Source organism: Procambarus clarkii, chromosome 94 (genome assembly GCF_040958095.1).
Source record: "Procambarus clarkii isolate CNS0578487 chromosome 94, FALCON_Pclarkii_2.0, whole genome shotgun sequence".
NCBI classification, from domain to species: domain Eukaryota; kingdom Metazoa; phylum Arthropoda; class Malacostraca; order Decapoda; family Cambaridae; genus Procambarus; species Procambarus clarkii.
This window is the reverse complement of record NC_091243.1, coordinates 6507594-6532919: the sequence shown is the minus strand read 5'-3', so window position 1 is coordinate 6532919 and position 25326 is coordinate 6507594. Positions and strand designations below refer to the sequence as shown.

Sequence of the window (25326 nt, the reverse complement as noted above, 5' to 3'; positions counted from 1 at the left end):
AAAGAGGTGATATGATCACTACGTACAAAATAGTAACAGGAATTGATAAAATCGACAGGGAAGGATCCCTGAGACCTGGCACTTCAAGAACAAGAGGTCATAGATTTAAACTAGCTAAACACAGATGCCGAAGAAATATAAGAAAATTCACCTTCGCAAATAGAGTGGTAGACGGTTGGAACAAGTTAAGTGAGAAGGTGGTGGAGGCCAAGACCGTCAGTAGTTTCAAAGCGTTATATGACAAAGAGTGCTGGGAAGACGGAACACCACGAGCGTAGCTCTCATCCTGTAACTACACTTAGGTAATTACACTTAGGTAATTACAGTACATGAGCTTGTCAAGGTCAATTTTGAATGCCACCTGCTGAAGCCTTACTGGTTGAAGGGGAAGGGAACTATCAGGAGAAAGTGCCTAAACCATTATGAATATATAGCACTGGGAAAGGATCAGGATAAGGATTTGGAATGGGATGGGAGAAAGGAATGGTGCCAAACCACTTGGACTGTTGCTGGTTGCAGGCTCTTGGCTTGCTTGTGAGTCATCACTGGTTGAAGGTCCTTGGCTTACTTGTGAGGTTTCACTTGTTGAAGGGCCTTGGCTTGCTTATGTGCTGCTTGCTTCTGCAAGCCGCCAGCTTCCTGTCCTCGTCAAAGGGCACTAGGGTTAGTGGCCCTCAGGTAAATCAGGTAAATTGGGTTTCATTGATTGAAGGGCCTTGACTTGCTTGTGAAGCATCACTGGTTGATGGGCCTTGGCTTGCTTGTGAAGCATCTTTGGTTGAAGGGCCTTGGCTTGCTTGTGAAACATCACTGGTTGAAGGGCCTTGGCTTGCTTGTGAAGCATCACTGGTTGAAGGGCCTTGGCTTGCTGGTGAGGCATCACTGGTTGAAGGACCTCGGCTTGTTCTGAGAAAATTCTCAGAATTCTCGTTCCGAGAGAATTCAGTCATTTGCTTATATAGTTCAGGAGTTCTTTAGGCAGGTTTCTCTGCTTCAGTCTCTTTTTGAAGCCAGCAGTGGTTTATTTCAAGTCTTAGACTTTCTGGTTTCCTTCCCGTTTTGCCTTCCCTGGTGAAGTGGCAAAAGGAAATGTCACCACTCCTTGTGTCTGTTAGTGGACCAGGTTCTGGTCTCCGATAGGCCTATACAATTTCATGTCTGGTGCGTCCTAGTAGATAATACCACCACAGCATATAGTAGCTTCAGGGAGTCGCAACAGGCTCACCGCTGCCTCCCTCCCCCCTCCCTAGAAATAATCCTGATTCATTTGCATTGCATATCTGACCAGCTATTAATGTGTCCATGTAATTATCAAAAGAAAGTGCCAAGCAAATATTGTTATACTGTACAGTATCACAATTCACAGACAAATTAAAACGGGAAACTTGCATAGAAATAGAACAATATAAGTTTATATGCAATCTATATTGAGAGAGTCTGTTTCACTGAGGGTTTTTATAAATGCATTGAATGTAAAGCGAGAGTTAAGGAGCACATTTTCTGATCCTGAAAATTGAGACATTATATTAAGACATGTACAGTACTTGTCAAAAGTATGCTCTGCCCTGCTCAAGGTAGTGCGTACTTATGGCAAAAAACGAATGTTGATGGTGTGGTTGAAAGATTGTAGGCAGAAGTATACACTGGGTACATGATGTCATCGTGTGTGCTATCTCTCTGGAGCCACAAAGCTGGGATACTTAGTTGCCCCCAGGCATTGATAGCGAGTGGTTGTGTTGCATTTCTTGCTCTGGCACTTTACTGTGTTTTACTGCAGTTAACAGTAGTGTTGGTGGTATTATATTGTTATGGCACCCACCAAAGAAATAAGCAACAAAACCATTGTTCATATCATTGCTTTAATCACATAAAGATTTTTCCTGAAATTTCGTTGTGGGTTCTAATTATGAGAGCTTCGACAGATTGCACCAATGAAAATAACTTGTAGGAAGAAACTGTGACAAAGATTGCTAAATTATGTTAAAGGAACAAACTTTAGAATTAAGGCAATTTTCTCTTGTGTGAATCTTCTAATAGAGATTGGTGAATGGACACGGTGTGATGATATCCTTACAAGGGAAAGTTATACTGAACTCAATAATACAATATTCTCAATCCTTATTAGACTGTTAAAAGTGAGGCTGCTGTTGCTGCAAACAACAAAAATGATGAAGGCCATATCATAGAAAGAGCAGTCAAGGGTATGAAAGCTACACTTCATCGGAGCCCAGAAAGTAATTAAATTGGCAACAGACCATTCAGCTACAACATAAACTGCATGCCATTCAAATACTGTACTGTATTCTACATCATTCAGTGACTATATAACATGTCTATTTAAAAGAGGATGGTTATCTGTCCAAGGTTGGACTCCAGATGCTTAGGGCTAGCCTCACCTAGCTTTTCAGGATGACGTGTATTAGGTGACTGTCATTGACAGATTGAGGTAGGCCTCGTTGCCCACTCTTGAGAAGGATTGGCTCATGTTGTGCTCATGTTGTGACTACAAGCAACTCGTATAAAATTGGAAATGTTGGCTTATTTTTCCAGAGTTTTTTTTCAGCTGTTTGTAATACATGAAATCTACCACATAATTTTTTTAATGATATTGCACTGTTACAACATTGAGTTGCATCAATTATTAGTAAAAATAATGGAGTTATGTTGTGTGTTTGCTGGGATATTGCATATTCTGAGAGAGAGAGAGGGGGGGAGGAGAGGAGGGCACGGGCAAGAGGGATAAGGAAGAAAAGTGAAAGGAAAGGGAGATGGGAAAAAGGAGTTGGGGGGAAGAAGGTGAGAGATGGAGGAAATGAGAGGGAGAGATGGAGGGAATGAGAGGGAGAGAAGGGGGAAATGGAGGGGATGGAGGGAGGAAGTGAGGGGGGGGGGAATGGAGGGAGGAAGGGAGGGAGGGGGGGAAATGGAGGGAGGGAGGGAGTGAGAAGGGGAGATTGAGGGAGAGGGAGAAAGGGAGGGGGAAGAGGGAGGGAGAGAGAGAGAGGGGAGAAGGGAGAGAGAGAGGGAGGGAAGGGAGGGGGAGAGAGAGAGAGAGAGGGAGGGAGGGAGGGAGGGAGGGGGAGAAAGAGAGAGAATCAAGAAATCTAGACCAGCAATCAATAACCAGCTGATACACAGTTACACTCTACCCACTTCAAGACCCCGGGCCAATGCAGAAGCTGGACCGAATGACCCTGCAACAGGAACGGAAGTAACCAGAAGAACATGAGCTGCCAACATGTCACACTCTTAACTTAATACCCCATTAATTTAATACCCCATTAATTTAATACCCCCATTAATTTAATACCCCATGTAATGTCATGCATCCATGTCACCTACCATCTCACCATAAGAGGATATAACCAGGTGCTGACACAGTAAAATTTGTCTTTGAGTTTGTGAGGTGAGACCTTACGAAATGTACCACTAGGCGTCAGATCGAAATAAAAAGTAAAAAGGAACTTTGGAAAGTTAATTTTTAATCTTCCTGCTTCAGTGAAAAAAAACACAAGGAATATCGAGAAGATTCGTGCTAGAATCATAAATCTAAAACTTTGTCATTTTCAATGAAATATGTTTAAAAGAAAGACTGATATACTGTATATACAGTGGAACCTCAAATAACGACTTTAATCCATTCCGGCGCCGTGGTCGTCATGTGAAACTGACGTCATTCAAAACGAAAGTTCCCGATTGAAAAGAATGTAAATAGAAATAATCTGTTCTACCACTGAAAAGCATCAATATGATATTTGATGTTTTAAATAATGGAGCAGCCTACCTTACATACACTGAACAAACCTTTATGACATTTTTCTTTCTTCAAATTTGTTCAATTTTTTTTTTTCATTTTTTGTATAGCAAAAGGTTTGTTCGGTGTTTGTCAGGTAGGCTGCTCCATGTTTCTTATAAAAAAAATGAAGAATTTTGAAAAACGGAACAAAACACGAACCTTTATGGCATTTGTCCGTTTTTCAAATTGTTTCAACCGTCAAAAAGGTTCGTTCGGTGTTTGGCAGGTAGGCTGCTCCATGTTTCTGAAGAAAAAAAATAAATAAAAAACAGTTGAAACAATTTGAAAAATGGCCAAATGACATAAAGGTTCATTCAGTGTTTATCGGGTAGGCTGCAGGAGCCAACCGGATAGCAGGAGGCTTGACATCAGCGAGACACTACACATCAAAAAGTCAACACCAGCAATCAACAGCCAATTAATGCACAACTATATTCTACCCACTTGAAGACCCTGAATCAATATAGAAGCATCAAGAGGAAGTATGGGCCAATAGGCCTTCTGCAGTTACTTCCATTCTTATGTTTTTATACCCATTGGTTCATGTTCTATTATGTGCAAATGTCAATCACCTCACCCAAAACTTTTGTACCATATCACCTCACCCAAAGCGAGTATAAGTATGGATGTATTTTGTGTGTTTACAGGTTACAGTTGTGTGTGTAAACTAAAGTCTTTGAAAATGAAATAAGTTATTTCGAAATGCGTTCAGGCATCAGACTAGAAATAAAAATGAATTTTGTAGAATTGATTTTTCAATTACCATCGACAGTGAAGAGAAACATAAGAAATATTGAGAATTTGTGTTAAATTATTAATCTTACCTTTTCGGTCATATTGAACAACATATGTTTACAAGAAAGACTGCTACCAAAATACTGTATACTAATATACTAATTATATATACGTATATATATATATATATATATATATATATATATATATATATATATATATATATATATATATATATATATATATATATATATATATACATATATATATATATATATACATAGGAATTGGGGGACAAATTGATCAGCGCTACAAAAGGAAGAAAAGGAAAAGGCGCTACAAAAGGCTACTGAAGGAATTGGGGGACAAATTGATCAGCGCTACAAAAGACCAGAGAGCAAAAAGTTTCTTGTTCCAGCGCCTCAGTGTTGCGATTCAGAGGGGAAATGCCTGTTGCGTCTTGGGCACTAGTCCAACTTCAGAGGAATTCGAAGAAGTGTTTGACTTGCAACAATGATCGAACCCGTCTGTGACATTCATCAATGTTTCCCATTGTTGTGTTCTTCAAGAGATCCATAACCTTTAAGCACCTTTTTGCATTATTATTTTTGTATCAACCCATGTATATCTTGTAACCATCAAATGCATAATAAAGCACAAAAAATATTCAAGGAAGGGGGTGGTAGGAGAAAAGCACACAGAAACTGTATTGGAGGGGATCTAAACATTCCCTCTAATGCGTTATGCGTGGTTTCCTCCGAGGCTATGGGTCCCCCTTCTTCCAGCTAGAGGTGGTACTCCCTTCTCTATATATACATATATATATATATATACATATATATATATATATATATATATATATATATATATATATACATATATATATATATATATATATATATATATATATATATATATATATATATATATATATATTGTTGTGTTTTTCAAGAGATCCATAACCTTTAAGCACCTTTTTGCATTATTATTTTTGTATCAACCCATGTATATCTTGTAACCATCAAATGCATAATAAAGCACAAAAAATATTTAAGGAAGGGGGTGGTAGGAGAAAAGCACACAGAAACTGTATTGGAGGGGATCTAAACATTCCCTCTAATGCGTTATGCGTGGTTTCCTCCGAGGCTATGGGTCCCCCTTCTTCCAGCTAGAGGTGGTACTCCCTTCCTAATTTTATATATATATATATATATATATATATATATATATATATATATATATATATATATATATATATAAAATACACATGCATACATACACACAAACAAAAAGAATAAGGGTGGTAGAAGAAAATTTTAAAGTGTTCAGTGAGAACCCACAAGGTCTTCTCTGAATACTCATTATTTTCTTCTTCGAGGGTATGAGGGTACCAACTCTGGTGCAATTATAGGGTCCCATAGCCTCGGAGAAGAAAATGAAGTGTGTTTAGAGAAGACCTTATCGGTTCTCACTGAACACTTTAAAACTTTCTTCCCCTACCACGCCTATTCTTTTTGTATGTACTGTATATGTATATAATATATATAAACTTTGTTACAAAAAGAGGTTCCATATAAGGTAGAAAGATGATTATCATAAGTTGTCGAGTTCCTCCAGCTCTTCAGATGGCGGGCAGGAATCCTGAATGCATTGTGCATTTCCCATCTGTATCGCCACGCTGAGGCGCTAGAAAAGGAAGCTGGAAGCTCTGGGGTCTCTTGTTGTTTCAATTAGCCTAGACCCCAATTCCTTCAAAAAACTGGTGGCACTCTTACCCCAGGCACAGTGTGTTTCAAAAGCAATGGGGACAAAATTGTAGTGGTGATCCAGTTCTTTGTACTTACAGGACTTTGCTGATTCCCTGTGAGTGGCAGTGCCACCCAGATGTGCAACACTGAAGTCAATGTAGGTGTTAGCCAGTGTTGATACACACATGTGTAGTTCCACACCAACTGCTTGCCATTCTTCCAGAGGTTCATTGTGATACCATCTGGGCGACCAATAAGAGCAGCAGAGTTACGGGGCGTTAGGTAATGCGGCTCTCTCTCAGCTGGGCATCCAATTGTGGTGAGGCTCCTCTTGATTATGCGGTTAACTTCACTGTGCCTTGAGTTCCACCCCCCTGTGCTTTGCCAGAGTAGGCCATGGTGGCTGCACCTGTCAGCCACCACCTCGCCGCAAATACACCTATTTTTGGTGTGGATTGGGGTAGCGAGGCGGAGGGCTACAGCAATTCAAAGGGTGTGTGGTGAGATGTGTGCCAGTTACCGGCATTGGGACTGCTGACAGGAAGTCCCCTGCATGTGGGGCTGCTACTGCTGTGAGGCAAGCAATGTTGTTTGGTGTTGTTGCAGCACCCAGGCACTCTGCAGCAGCTTGGTCTACAATGGGGCCATCTCAGCTGGATTGCTTGTGGGCTTTTGATGGTGTTGGTTGAAATGCTTGGCTTGCAAGAGAGGCCCACTCGGTGACACCGCGTATAAAATTGGGATCGTGTACACCTGCCAGCTGATCTAAGTAGGCTGGTAAAATTTCATTCACAAGGTTGTTGGATGCTGAGGAAGAGGACAGGAAGGCTGGTACAGCGATTTGCGTTGCTGTTCAAACTTCGAGGCCCCCAAATCTTACGGGAAGAGAAACTTGTTTGCACTGTAGGTCATCGAGAGAGAGAGAAGTTGAGGGCGTTTTCTAACATTGATTTCAGTAAGAGGTCATATACACCTAGTTTTTGGCTACTGTACAATGGTGAACACCTCAGAAAGTAGGTTAACCTGGGGAGGGACAGGCATCTGGTGATGAGGTAAAGTACATCATGAGCATCAATATCCTCAATCCTCCCATTCATCCTCTTAAGGTCGGTGATTTTCTTATCAAGGACCTCATCGATGGCTTTCAATCTCAGGGGGCACCTAGGAGTGTGCTGTCTTCAGGTTAAATTATATGGATATTTGAGAGAACACCCTCTATACAATGCCCTGGTTAGAACATATTATTTCACACTTAGAAGAGTTCAGGGTGAGGCCTAAAATTGCACCTTGCTCTACCTACCTAGTAAAATCTACCTGAAAGAGATCAAGGCAAATGGGAGAACCTTCGACAAGCTGATGGCTTCCTGTCCTCATTGAGGCCACTAGGGTTAGTGGCCTGCAGGTAAATCAGGTAAATGTAAAACAGAACCCAAGCTTTTCTATAAATTTATTAAGAATATGCTGCATGTAATGGATAAAATTCAGATGTTGAAAATGGGGAACAGATTCACAGAATGAAAAGAAAATGTGTGAAACACTAAATGAACAATTTCAAAAGTACAGGACAGTATATTTGTGCAAAATGAGGTTTTCGGAGAACAATATAGAGTACATAAGTGTCCAGAAATGAAGTGAATAAGAAATGAAGAAAAGAATAAGTTTAACGTATGATCTAATTTTGTACTCACATTCCTGCAGGCAGATCTCAAGACTGTAATGCTAGTCCATCATCAGATTGATACATTCTGAGGATAATGCTTAAAGAAATGCATATCTACTGCTCCTTATGGAATTAAAACACTCACAAACTTTCATTGTCAAAGTTTCTATGTTTTTTGTAAGCACTAAATGTTGTATTTCACTGAAAGGACAATCCAACAACTTAAATTTTTTTTAGAAAGTAGCAAAATACTTGCTAACTGAGACATTTCTTACAAAACTATATTCAAATTTTTAAGACATGGAATTTTAAAAGTGAATAGCAGGATTTAAGAAACAAAAGGTTTAATAGAAGGGATAATTGTAGAGAAGGTAAGAAAGAGGCATGTGATATTCATGTTTGAGCACAACAAGATAAACAACACACTGATCTCAAAACATTGTTTCTAATGCTGGGAACAACCTATGCCAGAAAGTGCTCAGTCCAAGTCCTTTCTGTACACATGTGGTTGATTTGCATTTTATGAGATCAGTGTTTTGATTTACCTATATCAATATAGATAAATATTGTCTGTTTATTTTATATATTTATATATATTTTCTTATATCTATATATTTATATCTACTGTATATATATTATAATTTTTGTATTCTGTACTTGAGCAGCAGGAGTTCCATTAAGCATATTTGGTTGAATATGACCGCATTAAGAAAATAGTTACAAGCATAAAAAGCTTTTACATAAAGATGCCTGAAAAATCAATTGAAGTGGAATGCTCAGCTGGGGTGGGCATTCTCTCAGAACTCAAGGTGAAACTATCTGGGCCAACTGCTTTATTTCTTCCTAGCCCTTTGAGTAATTTTTCTTCTTGGTCTTGAGATACCTCTATGGACTATGGTGTGCTGTGGAATTGACATTGGGTCCGGCTCTATGAAATCCTCATCTTTTACAAACACACTTTGGAACTGATCATATAGTGTGTTTCACATTTCTTTTTCATTCTCAGTAATCCTGTTCCCCATTCTCATTCTCTGGATTTTATGCTTTACATGCAGCTTGCTTTTAATGAATTTATAGAAAAGGCCTGGGTCTGTTTTTCATTTGTCCTCTCTGTTTTAGTATAAGTCTTGGGAACCCTAGAGGATTCAGTTAAATCCCAGGTTGAAATGCTTTTGACCATGTCATGGTGTAGTAGTCTGAGGCATTTGATTGAGAGTACCCAGAGCATATGTGGAATAGGAGAAAATTTACCTGAGGGCCATTAACACTAGTGCCCTCGATGAGGACAGGAAGCTGGTGGCTTCTCGACGGTCCCCCCATTTGCCTTCTTATTCTTTTCCAGTTTGATTTTGAAATTCAACAGTCTTGGTGTTTATGGCTTTGGCAGGTAGGCAGTGCCATGGGTTCATAACCCTGTGGATGAAAAAGCATCTCCTATTCTCATTCCTACATTGTGGCTTGTCGAGCTTGAAACTATTGCTCCTTGTTTGTTACATTTAACCTTTTGAAGAAATTTTTTCGGGTCAACATCCACCAAATTATTTGGTATTTTAAAAGTTCAATGAGATCTGCTGTCATACGTGGTTGGCAGTGTTGCTAGCCCTGTGGCCTTCAACTGTTCCTGATACGAGATGACTTGGCTCTGGAATGGTTCTTGTTGCCCTGTGTTGCACTTTCTCCAGAGCAGCTGTCATTCTGAAGAAGGGATCTCTATGCTTGGATTCAGTAATCCAGATGGGCCTGCACCTGAGATTTATACAATTGAATCACCACCTTCCTTTCCTTAAAGTCAAAGGTATGCTTGATTATTCCACGGATTTGGAATACTGTAATCCAATCCGAATAATCTTTTATGACTGCTGCTCCTACCTGTTGTGCAGCCTTCAGTGAGTGGTGGATTTTGACTCCAAGGTACTTCTTCATCAATCTGCTATAATGGAATGTTATAAATTTGGTAGCGGTGGCGTGGATTGTTATGCCCCTCATGCAAGGTCTTGCATTTGTCAATATTAAAAATGCTTTTTGCCAGTCTTCTGACCATTTGTGGAGTTCCAGTAGATCTCTATGTAGCGCTCCAATATCATTATTATTTCCCACTTTACCATACATCTTTGTGTCATCATCTTGCAAATTTGATGATGTAGTTTGTAATATTCTCATCTATGTAAAATGGACCCCTGAGGTACCCTACTTACCACATTTCTCCAGTCAGCTTCAGACCCATTTAGTACGACCCTTTGTTTTCTTTGAATCGTTTTATCAATTCTAGTATTCTACATTTATTCCATGAGCCTGTAATTTCCTTGCCAGTCTTTCATGTGGTACCTTATCAAAGGTACATCACACATATGTCTGCAAATCAGGCATGACAGGGCAGATCGCATCGAAACCTTTAAAATACTGTACTGAACAATTTGGAGGATGTCGATCCGGACAATTTCTTCAAAAGGTTATATGTAACACGAACAAGGAGCAACAGGTTCAAGCTCAACAAGCCACAATGTAGGACAGAAAATGGGAGATGCCTTTTCACCTATGGGGTTGTAAACCCGTGGAACTGCCTGCCCGGCAAAGCAATAAACACCAAAACACTTCTGGGTTTTAAAATAGATCTGGAAAAGATCATCGGGAAAAATTGGGGGACCTTTCATAAGCCTCCAACTTCCTGTTCTCATTGAGGCCACTAGTATTAGTGGCCCTCAGGTAAATTCAGGTAAATAGTTAAAATTCTTGACTAGCGTGACTGTGACTTTAAAATTTCTAAGTTGGTAAACCTCAGAGATAATTATATAGTACAATATATAAATGAGGATGAGTAAATTGTCACTGACAAAACTTTGAGGGGTAGTTCTGGGGGGCATTTAGGATATATGTTTCAGACATTTGAAGGAATGTTTTGTAAATATCTAAGTGTTTTATGTTACATAATACACAATTTTTAACACTTAAATGGCGTATGGCTATATATCATTTGACACCCACAGGCGCATAAAAAAAAAAAAAAACTTTTTTCTTCCTAACCTGTTAATTTGTGTTCACTGATCACGGGAAAAATAATAAAAAAATCGTGGCATATATTGCCCGCTATAGGGCGGGGAAGTCTGGCAAAAAACAGGCGCTGACTCAGCGTGAGTCCCAGGCGGTCTGTTGATCGCCAGCTGTCAGGCCAGAGTTGCCACAAAGAGATAATTACCTAATTATTTCAATGTCTCTGATTGATTTTTCATAGTTTTTTTACTGTAATATTATTCAATAGTGTGTAGTTTGATATATTTATATAATAAAATGAGTGAATCATCGCTGTACTCAAAAATATGGTGTATATTGTTGATTCAATTATGTTCATCAATCAGTGAACAAATACTTTGTCGGTTATTACACTATATACACAGTTTATATATAAGTATCTGCATGTTTTGTTCACCATAACGAACCACTAAGTTGCTATAATTAGTCAAAAAGTAATAAGGAGTGACCGCCATGTACCAGCCAGCCACTCACGCCCTCCCTCAAGTCACCTGACTCACCCACATTCTCCTCCCACAATACTGTTTTTGCTTTTATTCACTATATACAGACACTATATATAAGTATCTACATTCGTGTTCATAATGAACCACTAAGTTGGTATGCTGAGTGGCAGTGGCAGTGGCAGGCAGTGGCAGCCCGCCACTGGCTGCCACTCCCTCCCTCCCTCCCTCACCTCACCTGACTTGCCACCATTCTCCACCCACCATACTGTTTTTGCTCTTATATACAGACGTTATATATAAGTATTTACATGTTTTGTTCACCATAACTGTACCTCTAAGCTTGTATGGTGAGTAAAGGCACAAAGACGTAGGACCTCACACAGTCAGCTGATGGGTGCCGCCCTCAAGGCCAGACGCACTAATATTTCTCCTCCAACAATACTATTTGTGGTGTTATTACGCTATATACACACATTATATATAAATATCTACCTGTTTTATTCACCATACTTGTACAAGTAAACTGGTATGGTGCCCAAAGACCATCGTGGTAACCAGTAAACAACACCGTCGTCTGCACGACGCCACCTCCCTCACCAAAATGGCGGCTCCCAACCTACTCCTCTTGCTGTTTATACCCTCTATACACACACGTTATATATATAAGTATCTACATTTGTGTTCACCATAGCGAACCACTAAGCTGGTATGGTGAGTGCAGTCAATAAAAGGTGGCCACACACAGTCAGAAGACATCGCCACCACCCTCCCTCCCACAGCATTACTCCTCCCTCCATGGCGCACAGCGCTAATATCACCACAATCCTACTATTATCAGAACCCTGGTCAGTTTTATCACAGTCAGGGGTCTTCTGTAATAATATCGCTACATAATAGCATAAACAAGTATATTATGGCATTTTTAGGCGATGCTGTGGTCACAAGCTGAACAGCAGTGCTGTGAGTTCATGCTGCGTGCGTCAGGGTTGGTTGCTCACTCAATACTGAGGCCCCTCACACCTGGGAATTTGGCCCACGATTTTTTTTTTAAGTGGCGTCTGTTAACAAGAGCCCTGATGAAGGTGTGGTGAACCCTGTGTATCCGCGGGCCGTTTAAATCTTGCATAGTACTCCAAAGCATCACATGACATGATGCGCAATTTACTGCAAGTCGGTCAAAGCATCATATGATGCGATGCGCAATTGAAGGGTTAAGCATATACAGTATATGCAAAATATGTTTACTGTATCTAAAATATACATAATTTCATAAGCAAGAAATATAGAAATTAAATTTAGCGACATTATAAATACAGTAATGTTCAGTACATTATTTCTTTGTTCAGTACAACATTCTTTGGCCTAACCCAAGAAATTGAAAGCTATATTTATTTTGTATATTTTCATTATTCTGTACAGAATATATATTTACTGTAGTTATATTTTAAATATTTTCTTGTGAACAGAGGCTTTATCATATTGAATAGGGAAAACAAAGGTGGTTTCTCTTCCCTTGTATCTATTCATAGGTTTATTAACAAAATATAGTAGTTCATAATAAATCTACCTATCCCTTACAGGGTAATATTTCACTAGCCAAAAGACCCTTTGATGTTAGCTTTAGTCATATATGAGACATTTAGTAATAGAATAGTCAATAGTCATTTCAGTAGTGTCATAACATGACTTCATTATTAATAACTTGATATGTCAAAACAGTCATTATTTGCATATATATTTATTTATTATGTTTAAATATTGTATTAATATTGTAAACATGATTGAAAGCATGTGTCAGACAACTGTTCAGAACATACCTTAGCACAAATTTATACCCTGGATACTTAAAAAAAGAAACAACATGGAATTTACATGATGTATTAATATATTAATACATGATGTATTAATTTACATGATGTATTTCAGCATATATATGCTGACGCTTTACTGTAATATTCATGTAAGATATGTCTGTCTTATTCATAATGCTATGGTTTATGACTGAATTAATAAAAATTTAAACGGGAAGTACACAAGAAAAAAAAAATAAGTATGGCACTATATCCAAGCAAATTGCACACTAATTTCTGATAACAACTTTGTGCCTGCTGTCTTTTGGTTGTATTATGAATACTTTTGAGAGTAAAAACTTGTCTGGAATGCTCCACTGTCTGAAACATACAAGTTCTCAACTTTATGGGATTTGAATAAAAACCTAGGGATTGCAGAGAGACAATAACGTGGCTGAAGACATGACGTTCAAACCACACATCAGAAATGGTCCAGGATGAACCAAAACATTGTCGTTTCTTTATTTTCTGATGTGTAGTTTGGTCATCACCTAAGAATTCTGCAACCCGTTCTCGCAAATTCGTAAAGTCAATATTGACTTATTAACTACGTGCATAGGTGATATACTAAACATAATAGATACCCTTAAAAAGATTCATAGAAAACACCAACCTTACCTAACCTTGTTAGTATCTTAAGATAAGCCTCTTATTGCTTCGTAATTACAATTATTACTTAACCTATACCGATTATAGGTTAGGTAATAATTGTAATTACGAAGCAATAAGATGCTTATCTTAACATACTAAGTAGGTTAGGTAAGGTCGGTGTTTTCTATGAATCTTTTTAAGGGTATCTATTATGTTAAGTATGTCACCTATGCACATATTTAATAAGTCAATATTGACTTAATAAATTTGCGAGAACGGGTTGCAAGAATTCTATTACAGTTGAGCTTTTATACAATACTTACATTTTTAGATTTGCGTTCGTTTTGCTTTTTCGGTTGTGCTTATATAGTTATTGCACAATTATTCCTAAAATTCTGTATTTGGTTTTAGTTGCTGAAAACACCAAATATACTACAGTATATGATTATATATTTTCTGTATGTTAAAAGCAGAAGACTTTAAAGGTAGGTTTTATTTTGGACTGAAATGGATTTCATACTACATATGCATAATACAGTATTGATTTTGGTTGAAATGACAACCATTTTGTGATCTGCTATGCTGTACTATACATTAACGATTCCAGATTATGATTATATGGGCTCACGTCTAATAAACAGTATTTACCCTTGCTGGCAATACAGAAAGCATGACGAAATACATATCAGTACAACAGAGATTAATGACCTGTTGAATTCTGCCCGGCTTAAGTGATCAGATCAGCTGCTGTCAGTCTGACAAATAATTTCATTTGTGACTCATTTTCCCATTCCGAATGAAAATGGAACAATGAGTCATAAGAAGTGAAAGTGCCTAAAAATTATAAGCTAAAGCTGCAGTGCCCTCGACTTTAGTTCCTTTGACCTTTTCATTCTTTATGCTCTTTTTCTCTACTTCATTCCTTGGTATAATATACTGTATGCTTCCCAGATCTCTAAGAACAACAGTAGTTCTCAGCTTTCTTCTGTTCCCTCTTGATTGACTCTTGTTTGCCTTGTTTCAGATATGGCACTAAATTTGTCGACAGGCAGCAGTCCGAAAGACACTAAAAGGTGGCCCTCCCGACAACCTGTTAATTGCCAATATTGCGGAGTTCGCATATCGATGGCTTTCAATCTCCGAAATCACGTCAAGCGATGCAAAATGCGGCCCTACAATGTCAGCACGTACGAGCCCATATAACCACCATCTCCTCCTCTCCTATCAAGGCGTAGTCAGGTGAGAAGCTAGTAAAGTGCTAGAAACAATTGTAAGACTACCAGCCAACATGAACCTTGAATCCAGCTAGAGGTTATTTATAATAAATAATACTTAAAGTGCAAAGTTGGCAAAGAATCACAAAACTGGATAATACCCTATTCGTCACATTCGTAGGATAGAAATCTATCAAAATATTTGGAGAAAATCATTGTGCTGTGAAGGCTCTCTTTATTTATACAGTGTATATGTGTGTGTGTATAATTACCTAAGTGTAGTTACTGGCTGAGAGCTACATTCATGGTGCCCGTCTTCCAAAAAATACTTGTCTTCTGCTGCTTTGAAACTACTGATGGTTTTGGCATCCACTGCCTTCTTACTCGACTTGCTCGACTTGTACAACACTATTCACAAAGAAGAACCTTTGTATGTTCTTTTGGCACCTTCGTTTCTTTAGCTTGAATTTATGAGCTCATATTCTTGATGTTGAAGGTCTAAACAATTTCTCTCTTTCTATTTTGTCAATTCTTGTTACTCTATATGTAATGATCGTGTCGCCTCTTTTTCTTCCATCATCTAGCTTTTGCATATTTTATATCTCAGCATCTCCTCGTACTGCATATTTTTCAGTTCGGAAAGCCATTTACCAGCATGTCTTTGCACCCTTTACAGTTTTCTAATGTGCTTCTTGAGATATGGGCACCATACTACTACTTCATATTCCAGTTTTGGTCTCGCAAATGTCGTGAACAGTTTCTTTATTATTTTACCATCCATGTATTTGGAAAGTGTAGTATATACTTGTCTCACAATATCCTTTATGTGGTCTTCTGGTAACAGTTTACTATTAAGAACCACCCCTAGATGTTTTTCTTTTGGAGTTCTTTAATGTCTTTTCACGTAATTTGTTGGTTGTGTGTGGCCTATTTCCTCCTATTCTTCTTTTCCATAATGTGGTATTTATTCACATTGAAATTCTTCTCTCATGTTTTGCTCCACTTTTGTCCAGGTCATCTTCTAGGGCATGACAGTCATCAAAGTGTTTTTATTTTTCAAAGTAGCTTATCATTGTCAGCAAAATGTTCATATAACTATGTATCCTCCAGTAGATCATGTATGTAGACAAATGAACATTACTGGTGTTAAAATAGAACTTTGTGGTACTCCTCTAGGAATGTTTCTTCGATCTGATACATTGCTTCTAGTTACTGCTCTCATTTTTCTAACAGTAAATATATTTTTATCCATATCATCAGTTTGTCTGTCAGTCAGTTTCCAGTACAACCTCTTGTGTGGGATTCTGTCGTAAGCATTTTTAGGCCCAGATAAATGTAGCCGCCACAACTATTTTTTTCCTGTAAGATCTCTGTGTGTCTATTATAAAAACAGAGTAGATTCGTTATACAGGATCTTCATGTTTGAAAGCCAAACTGACTGACTGCTATGTCATTTTTTTCCAGGTAATCTACCCACTTGATTTTAATTATTTTGTCTAATGATTTAACTCCCATGCTTATCAGTGATACTGGTCTAAAATTTAGAGGGTCTTCTCTACCACCTTTTATGTAGAGTGGAACTATATTTGGCTTTTTTTAACAAACAGTATCTGCTAGCATTCCTGATCGTAAAGTTGCCTGAAAAATCAGTTGTAGTGAGTGCTTAACTTGGATTTGCATTCTCTTAGAACCCAAGGCAAGACTCCATCTGGGCCAACTGCTTTGTTTCTTAGCTTTCTGAGCAATTTTTGTATCTGTACTTTGTCTCTAGGCACTTATGCACTCTGTTGTTTTCTGAAATCCATATTGTGTCTAGTTCTTTGAAACCTAAATTTTTCCCTGATCTATTGACACTTGTTTTTCCCTCTTGCTGTAGTGAGACATCACATTGTCATTAAAAAGGTTAATGCAACGGCCTGTTACAACTTTATCTGGGTGACACTTTTCAGCAAAACAAAAGCAAAAATTTGTCTTGTGACATTGGTAATTAGCCTTCAGGAAGCACAAAAATCCAATTAAAAAGTCTCTAGCTCTTGTGGTTTAGCTGTAGGTTCCTGGAGAAGTTGCATTTTTTAGTTGGTGCTGCATAGGAATAACTTTGTTGATTTATTTTCAGTGTTTCTCACTTTATTTAGTTTTTCATGCTAACAGGTTGTATTTGCGTGTCAAAGGTACTGTCCATTATGTATAACTTTGAAAATATAAGTATGTATAGATATACGAGTATAGATATACAGACACCCACATACAGTACTTATATCTGCATCATTGGTTCCAAATTTTCCTTTCAAGCATTACACTGCCTCTGTTATGTGGCAGCCAGTCAGAACGAGTCATTAATCTCACAAGTCAGTAATGCATTTCAAGCATTCACAGTTGTAGTAGCAACTGGTTAGGCATTTACAGTCAATCAGGCTTTCACAGTTAGTAAACAACAAGAATTTATTATCGGGCAGTCTGTCTCCGATCCACCAGTTGGTAGGAAGGAAGCGTTCTATATTAATAAGATCCAGATGTGGCTAGGAGGGTACAGCTGGGGGAAGGTAGCAGGGAGGGTCCAGTAGCGGGATGGGGATAGTGGGGAGGGGTCGGTGTGGGGAATGGAGGTGGAGGAGAGGGTCCAGTGGCGGGATGGGGGGGTAGCAGGGAGGGTTCAGTGGCGGGATGGGGGTAGCGGGGAGGGTGTGGTGTGGGGATGGAGGTTCTCCCCACCATCCATCCAGCTCCCCCCCCCAATCCATCCATCCATTTCCCCTCACCATCCATCCAGTTTCCCCCCCCAATCCATCCATCCATTTCCCCCCCACCATCCATCCATCCAGTTACCCCACCATCCATCCATCCAGTTACCCTACCATCCATCCATCCATCCATCCAGTTGCCCCACCATCCATCCAGTTCCCCATTCATCCATCCATCCAGTTCCCCCACCATCCATCCATCCAGTTCCCCCACCATCCATCCATCCAGTCCCCCCACCATCCATCCATCCTTCCATCCATCCAGTCCCCCCCCTTCACCATCCATCCTTCCATCCATCCAGTCCCCCCCCCCCCTTCACCATCCATCCATCCAGTTCCCCCCATCCTTCCAGTCCCCCCCCCCATCCATCCAGTTCCCCCCCATCCATCCATGCAGTTCCCCCCACCATCCATCTAGTCCCCCTTCAGCATCCATCCATCCACCCCTCAATCCATCCATCCAGTCCTCTCACCGTCTATCTTAGAATCCATGGTATGATATATAATAACTTTTATGTTAAAAAGGCAAAAAAAGCAGACAAACAATAAAATTCTTCACAAAGAATTAAAAGCATCGCTGCAGTCATCATTACGCACTATTGACTTGTAAACAAACTGAGAGTGCTTCGCCCCTTCACCCTCAGCACCACGTACTCATTTGACCATACGCGTACGAACAGAAGTCATGTTCGAAGTAAACCGTCGTGTTCCAATTCAAATTTTACGACGAATTTAACGTCGTGTTCCCTAAAAATCGTCTTCTTGGGCAGTCGTCAACCAAGGTTCCACTGTAATTTTATATATATATATATATATATATATATATTATACACAGCAGCCACCTTCAGGGAGACCCAGAAAATCAAAAAGTACAGAGAATTAGAACGTTGTTATAGGTTTGTGCCGATAGGCTCTGAGACTCTGGGTGCCTGGGGTAAATGTGCACTAAAGTTCCTAAAGGAGGTGGGTGAGGAACTCATTGGGAAAACTAGAGACCCACGAGTGGCCAGTTTCCTGTTCCAGTGCCTCAGTGTCGCAGTTCAGAGGGGAAATGCGTGCTGTACCATGAGTACGCACCCAACCTCCGAGGAGCTGGACGAGATCTTCGAACGCTGATTGTTATATTGTTATATGTATAGAAACACAAATGCGAACAAATTTGTGTTCCTATACATACAACACAAATTTGTATAGAACAAATGCGCATTTGTATAGCAACACAAATGCGAACAAGCCTGAATGGTCCCCAGGCATACATGCAACTGAAAGCGCACACCCTAGAAGTGACTTAAACGTATACTGCTAGGAGCACTATGCAACTGGTGTACAGGGCACTTTATCCACTCGACCATCACGACCGGACAAAAGCAGTATGGGTTCGAGTCACTTCTGGGGTGTGAGTTTTCAGTTGCATGTATGCCTGGGACCATTTAGGCTTGTTCGCATATATATATGTGTGTGTGTGTACTCACCTAGTTGTACTCACCTAGTTGTGTTTGCGGGGGTTGAGCTCTGGCTCTTTGGTCCCGCCTCTCAACCGTCAATCAACAGGTGTACAGATTCCTGAGCCTATCGGGCTCTGTCATATCTACACTTGAAACTGTGTATGGAGTCAGCCTCCACCACATCACCCCCTAATGCATTCCATTTGTCAACCACTCTGACACTAAAAAAGTTCTTTCTAATATCTCTGTGGCTCATTTGGGCACTCAGTTTCCACCTGTGTCCCCTTGTGCGTGTTCCCCTTGTGTTAAATAGACTGTCTTTATCTACCCTATCAATCCCCTTCAGAATCTTGAATGTGGTGATCATGTCCCCGCTAACTCTTCTGTCTTCCAGCGAAGTGAGGTTTAATTCCCGTAGTCTCTCCTCGTAGCTCATACCTCTCAGCTCGGGTACTAGTCTGGTGGCAAACCTTTGAACCTTTTCCAGTTTAGTCTTATCCTTGACTAGATATGGACTCCATGCTGGGGCTGCATACTCCAGGATTGGCCTGACATATGTGGTATACAAAGTTCTGAATGATTCTTTACACAAGTTTCTGAATGCCGTTCGTATGTTGGCCAGCCTGGCATATGCCGCTGATGTTATCCGCTTGATATGTGCTGCAGGAGACAGGTCTGGCGTGATATCAACCCCCAAGTCTTTTTCCTTCTCTGACTCCTGAAGAATTTCCTCTCCCAGATGATACCTTGTATCTGGCCTCCTGCTCCCTACACCTATCTTCATTACATTACATTTGGTTGGGTTAAACTCTAACAACCATTTGTTCGACCATTCCTTCAGCTTGTCTAGGTCTTCTTGAAGCCTCAAACAGTCCTCTTCTGTTTTAATCCTTCTCATAATTTTAGCATCGTCCGCAAACATTGAGAGAAATGAATCGATACCCTCCGGGAGATCATTTACATATATCAGAAACAAGATAGGATGTGTGTGTGTGTGTGTGTGTGTGTGTGTATATATATATATATATATATATATATATATATATATATATATATATATATATATATATATATATATATATATATATATATATATATATATATATATATATATATATGCAAACAAGCCTGAATGGTCCCCAGGACTATATACGACCGGACTATATGTCCGGTCGTGATGGTCAAGCGGATTAAGGCGTCCCTGTACATACCAGTTGTGGGAGTATGGGTTCGAGTCACTTCTGGGGTGTGAGTTTTCAGTTATATATATATATATATATATATATATATATATATATATATATATATATATATATATATATATATATACATATATATATATATATATATATATATATATATATATATATATATATATATATATATATATATATAAAATATTAAATAAATAAATTAATTAATAAATAAATGAGCAACTCTACTTTGATGTTACCTTCAGGTGGTTCTGAAGATTTCTGACAAGATCTCCTGGTTGGTGGTATGGTGAACTTGGCTGTTGAAAGGTGCTGCTTAAAGTTCCATTTTGAACATCATGAGAGGTTGGCTGGTTGTGTATAGAGGGTGTTGAAAGGTCTTGGGCCCTTAACCCCATAACATGTGGCAGTTAATTTATATACATACAGTATCTACTTATGCAAACAAAAAATAATAATGATTCCTAATAAAATGATTAACCCTTAAACTGCACAACACTGCATATGAAGTTTTGGAGTATACGTAAGATTTAAAAGGCCCGCGGATACACAGGGTTCACATCACCTTCCTTAGGGCTCTTGTAAACAGATGCCATGTTTAAAAAAAATCGTGGGCAATATTCTCCAGTGTGAGAGCCACTGTACTGTAGGAGCAACCAAGGCTGGCACACGCAGCATGAGCTCACAGCACTGCTGTTCAGCTTGTGACCACAGCATCGACTAAAAATGTAAAAAATATTTGTAACTGGTATTATTTAGCGATGATAGTATTACAGAAGACCCCTGACTGTGATATAAATGACAAAGATTTTGATAATAGCAGGATTGTTGTGCTAATTTAGTGCTGTGCTGTGAAAGGAGTAATGTTGAGGGTGGGAGGGCTGTAGCGTTGTCTGCTGAATCTGTGTACTCACCTAATCGTGCTTGTGGGGTTGAGCTCTGGCTTTTTGGTCCCGCCTCTCAACCGTCAATCAACAGGTGTACAGGTTCCTGAGCCTATTGGACTCTTATCATATCTACACTTGAAACTGTGTATGGAGTCAGCCTCCACCACATCACTTCCTAATGCATTCCATTTGTCAACCACTCTGACACTAAAAAAGTTCTTTCTAATATCTCTGTGGCTCATTTGGGCACTCAGTTTCCACCTGTGTTCCCTAGTGCATGTGTCCCTTGTGTTAAATAGCCTGTCTTTGACTACCCTATCAATTCCCTTGAGAATCTTGAATGTGGTGATCATGTCCCCCTAACTCTTCTGTCTTCCAGCGAGGTGAGGTTTAATTACCATAGTCTCTCCTCATAGCTCAAACCTCTCAACTCAGGTACTAGTCTGGTGGCAAACCTTTGAACCTTTTCCAGTTTAGTCTTATCCATGACTAGATATGGACTTCATGCTGGGGCTGCATACTCCAGGATTGACCTGACATATGTGGTATACAAAATTTTGAATGATTCCTTACACAAGAGGCGATACTTACACAAGTTTCGCCTCTTATGCGATACTGTTTCAAAGGCTTTCCGACAATCCAAGAAAATGCAGTCTGCCCAGCCTTCTCTTTCTTGCTTAATCTTTGTCACCAGGTCGTAGAATTCTATTAAGCCAGTCAGGCAAGATTTACCCTCCCTGAACCCATGTTGGCAATTTGTCACGAAGTCCCTTCTCTCCAGATGTGTTACTAGGTTTTTTCTCATGATCTTCATCACCTTGCATGGTATACAAGTCCACCTGTGGACTGTGGCATGTGTGGCCACCTGTTGCTGTCTGCACTTAATATACCAGCTTAGTGGTTCGCTATGGTGAACAAAACATGCAGATACTTTATATATATATATATATATATATATATATATATATATATATATATATATATATATATATATATATATATATATATATATATATATAGTGAATAAAAGCAAAAACAGTATGGTGGGAGGAAGATGTTGGCGTGTGAGGTGTTTTTGAGGGAGGGAGTGGCGGCGAGTGGCTGGCTGGTGTGTGGCAGTCACTTCTCATTGTTTTTTGACTCACCATATCAACTTAGTGGTGTGTTATGGTGAACAAAACATGTAGATACTTATATATAACCTGTGTATATAGTGTAATAACCACAAAAAGTATTTGCTCATTGTTTTATGAACATAAAAATTGAATCAATAATATGCACACCATAATTTTGAGTACAGTAATGATTCACACATTTTATTATATAAATATATCACACTACACATTATTGAATAATATTACTCCAAAAAACTAAGAAAAAATCAGAGACATTGAAATAATTAGGTAATAATATCTATGTGGCAACTCCCGCCTGACAGCTGGGGTGAAGTAGACCGCCTCCGGCGCCTGCTCTGTCAACGCCTCTTTTTTGCCAGACTTCCCCACCCTATTACGGCCAAAATATGCCACTTTCGATTTTTTTATTATTTTTCCCACGATCAGGGAACACAAATAAACACTTTTATAAGACAAAATAATTTTCTGTGGATCGCCCCTTCGGCTCCCCGGAGTTATACCCGGCTGATGTGTATATATTAGACCGTGGCAACAGTCAATCGAAGGAGTTCTAAGCCTACAGGGGACCAGAGCCAGAACCTGGCCCCCTCAAAAGAAGCACGAGGAGCAATGGCCTAAAGACACCCCTGTGTCATTGGAAGCAGTCTTTGTCTGCCATCTATGGCAGGTCCACAACTAGGTCAGGCACCCAGAAAGGTAGGAATTTCAGCATAGGCATTGCACCTCTACTTTTCAATGAGAATATTTTCTACTTTATCATGCCTCCTGGTCTTGTAAGGAATTATTTCCATGTTGTAAATGGGGGGGCCTATCTTACATTTTAACTACAGTAACTTATAGTTAGGAAATAAAACAAAAATGAAAAATAGCACTTCTTCAAATATAAGGGGAAATTCATTGGGTCCATGGACTTGTGGAGATGCAATTAGTTGAATTGTCATGTAGGAAAGAGAGCTGTGTGGTTCAAGTTAGAGGGTTTATATGTTCACTGTTTTACTTTGGTTAACACAATGCATAACTCAATTTATTTACACATAATTGACAAAAACAGTGATTGAGAACTGTGTATAGTCCTACCATATAATATGTACACCTGTGAATAAATCCACAAGGGCCGTCCGTGATGAGGGTTTGAACTTAAATCTGGGATGATCCTAGACGCGTTTTAATCGATTGCGCCACAACATGGTTAAAAGAATTACAACCAGGAGTGCTACTGCCCTCACATGGATCCACAGTCTCTCTGAGACACAAACTGGGGTTTTACACAATTCCCCCATTCACCCAGGCTCTGTCACCAAGCTGTTCTACCTCTTCGTCCTTACTTCAATACACACAGAAATCACAATTGCGAGATACATCAAATGAACAAATCCACAAGGGTCGTGATGAGGGTTTGAACTTACATTCAGGATGATCCCAGACACACCTTAGTCGATTGCGCCAAGACATGGTTAAAAGTAAAACCCAAGTTTGTGTCTCGGAGAGGCTGCGGGATCCATGTGAGGGCGGTAGCACTCCTGGCTGCAATTCTTTTAACCATGTCATGGCGCAATCGACTGAGGTGCGTCTGGGATCATCCTGGACCTAAGTTCGAACCCTCATCACGGCCCTTGTGGATTTGTTTATTTGATGTATTAGGCTATTGTGATTTCTGTGTGTATGTACACCTGTATTTCATATAAATTTGTTCCTGGCATAGCTAAAAGAAGTGTCTTGCAACCCACTCATTTGCTATTTTTTTTGTTTAATTCATTGTCTCATGGGACAGGAAGCCAGAGTGTGTTTATACACATTTGGTTTTTATCGAGATCACTACCCCCCCTTCCCAAGACCACATTACTGACCCCGCCCAGGATGTAACCCCACAATGTACTGACTAACTCCTGAGTACCTACTCACTGCTAGGTGAACAGAGGCATTAGGTGAAAGGAAATGTGCCCAACAATTTCTGTCCCGCCTGGGATTCGAACCTGGAATTCTTGATTGTGCCTCAAGAACAAACCCAACTGTACTACTGGGACCCTTTAATGTGGTCCAGAAATAGACCCAAACACCCATGGGAAGCACCAAATTGTGATTTGACAATAACCGCATGGCTTATGGCTTTCATGGTAAAGTCTGCGAGAATGTCTTGCTCTGGGAACACAGAGGGGACCCTGGGAAACTCCAGTAAACTCTACAGCAAAGTCTGCAGGAATTTCACACCCTAACATCATAATGTTATTTTAGAATCTAAGCAAGGATGCTTTCAAATCCATACTGCCTAGTTGAGACCTTCACTTAAGTATACAGCACCAGCATGGACTCTATACCTTGTGAAGCACAAAAAGAAACTTGAGAAAGTTTAGAGGTTTGCAACAACATTAGTACCAGTTGCTCTCGGCTATGAAAGCAGAAGAGGAGAGAAGGAACAGTGAAGATATGGTCACTACATTTAATACCCTGATGGAAATAGACAAAGTGGACAAAGGAAGCTTATTTAAATTAAAAATAGGTAGGACAAGAAGACATCAGTGGAAGCTGGACATGCAGTTGAGTCAAATAATGTAAGGAAGTTCTCCATCCATATAGGGTGGTTGGAAAGTGGAATGCATTGAAGGAAAGGTTGTTGAAGCTAATTTCATTCACAACTTTAAGTAAAAAATAATAAAAATGTTAATGAGAGAGGTAATTACAGTATTGTATCAGGTATAAATGGCTAGGAGGTGGGGGGCATAAAGGGCCAAATCTCACACTCCCATAAGTAAGTACTCGTACCTATTGGTGTTAAATATTGCATGCTGGAAACTTCCTCTTATTTTTAGTGAACACAAGGTGGAATATTGCTAGTGTC

At 39.5% G+C, this 25326-nt stretch overlaps 1 protein-coding gene across 4 annotated transcripts in view; it reads left to right on the top strand.

Moving 5' to 3' along the window:
* Positions 1-25326, top strand: part of LOC123747268 (protein bric-a-brac 1) — a 169323-nt gene that overhangs the window by 140329 nt on the left and 3668 nt on the right. Inside the window, exon 7 of one of the 4 annotated variants that reach the window (XM_045729324.2) lies at positions 14878-15092. The exons of the other annotated variants lie outside the window; for them this stretch is intronic. Coding sequence (XP_045585280.1) covers positions 14878-15056 — 179 coding nt within the window. The 3' untranslated portion in view covers positions 15057-15092. The remainder of the gene's footprint in view (positions 1-14877; positions 15093-25326) is intronic. 4 annotated transcript variants of the gene reach the window in all.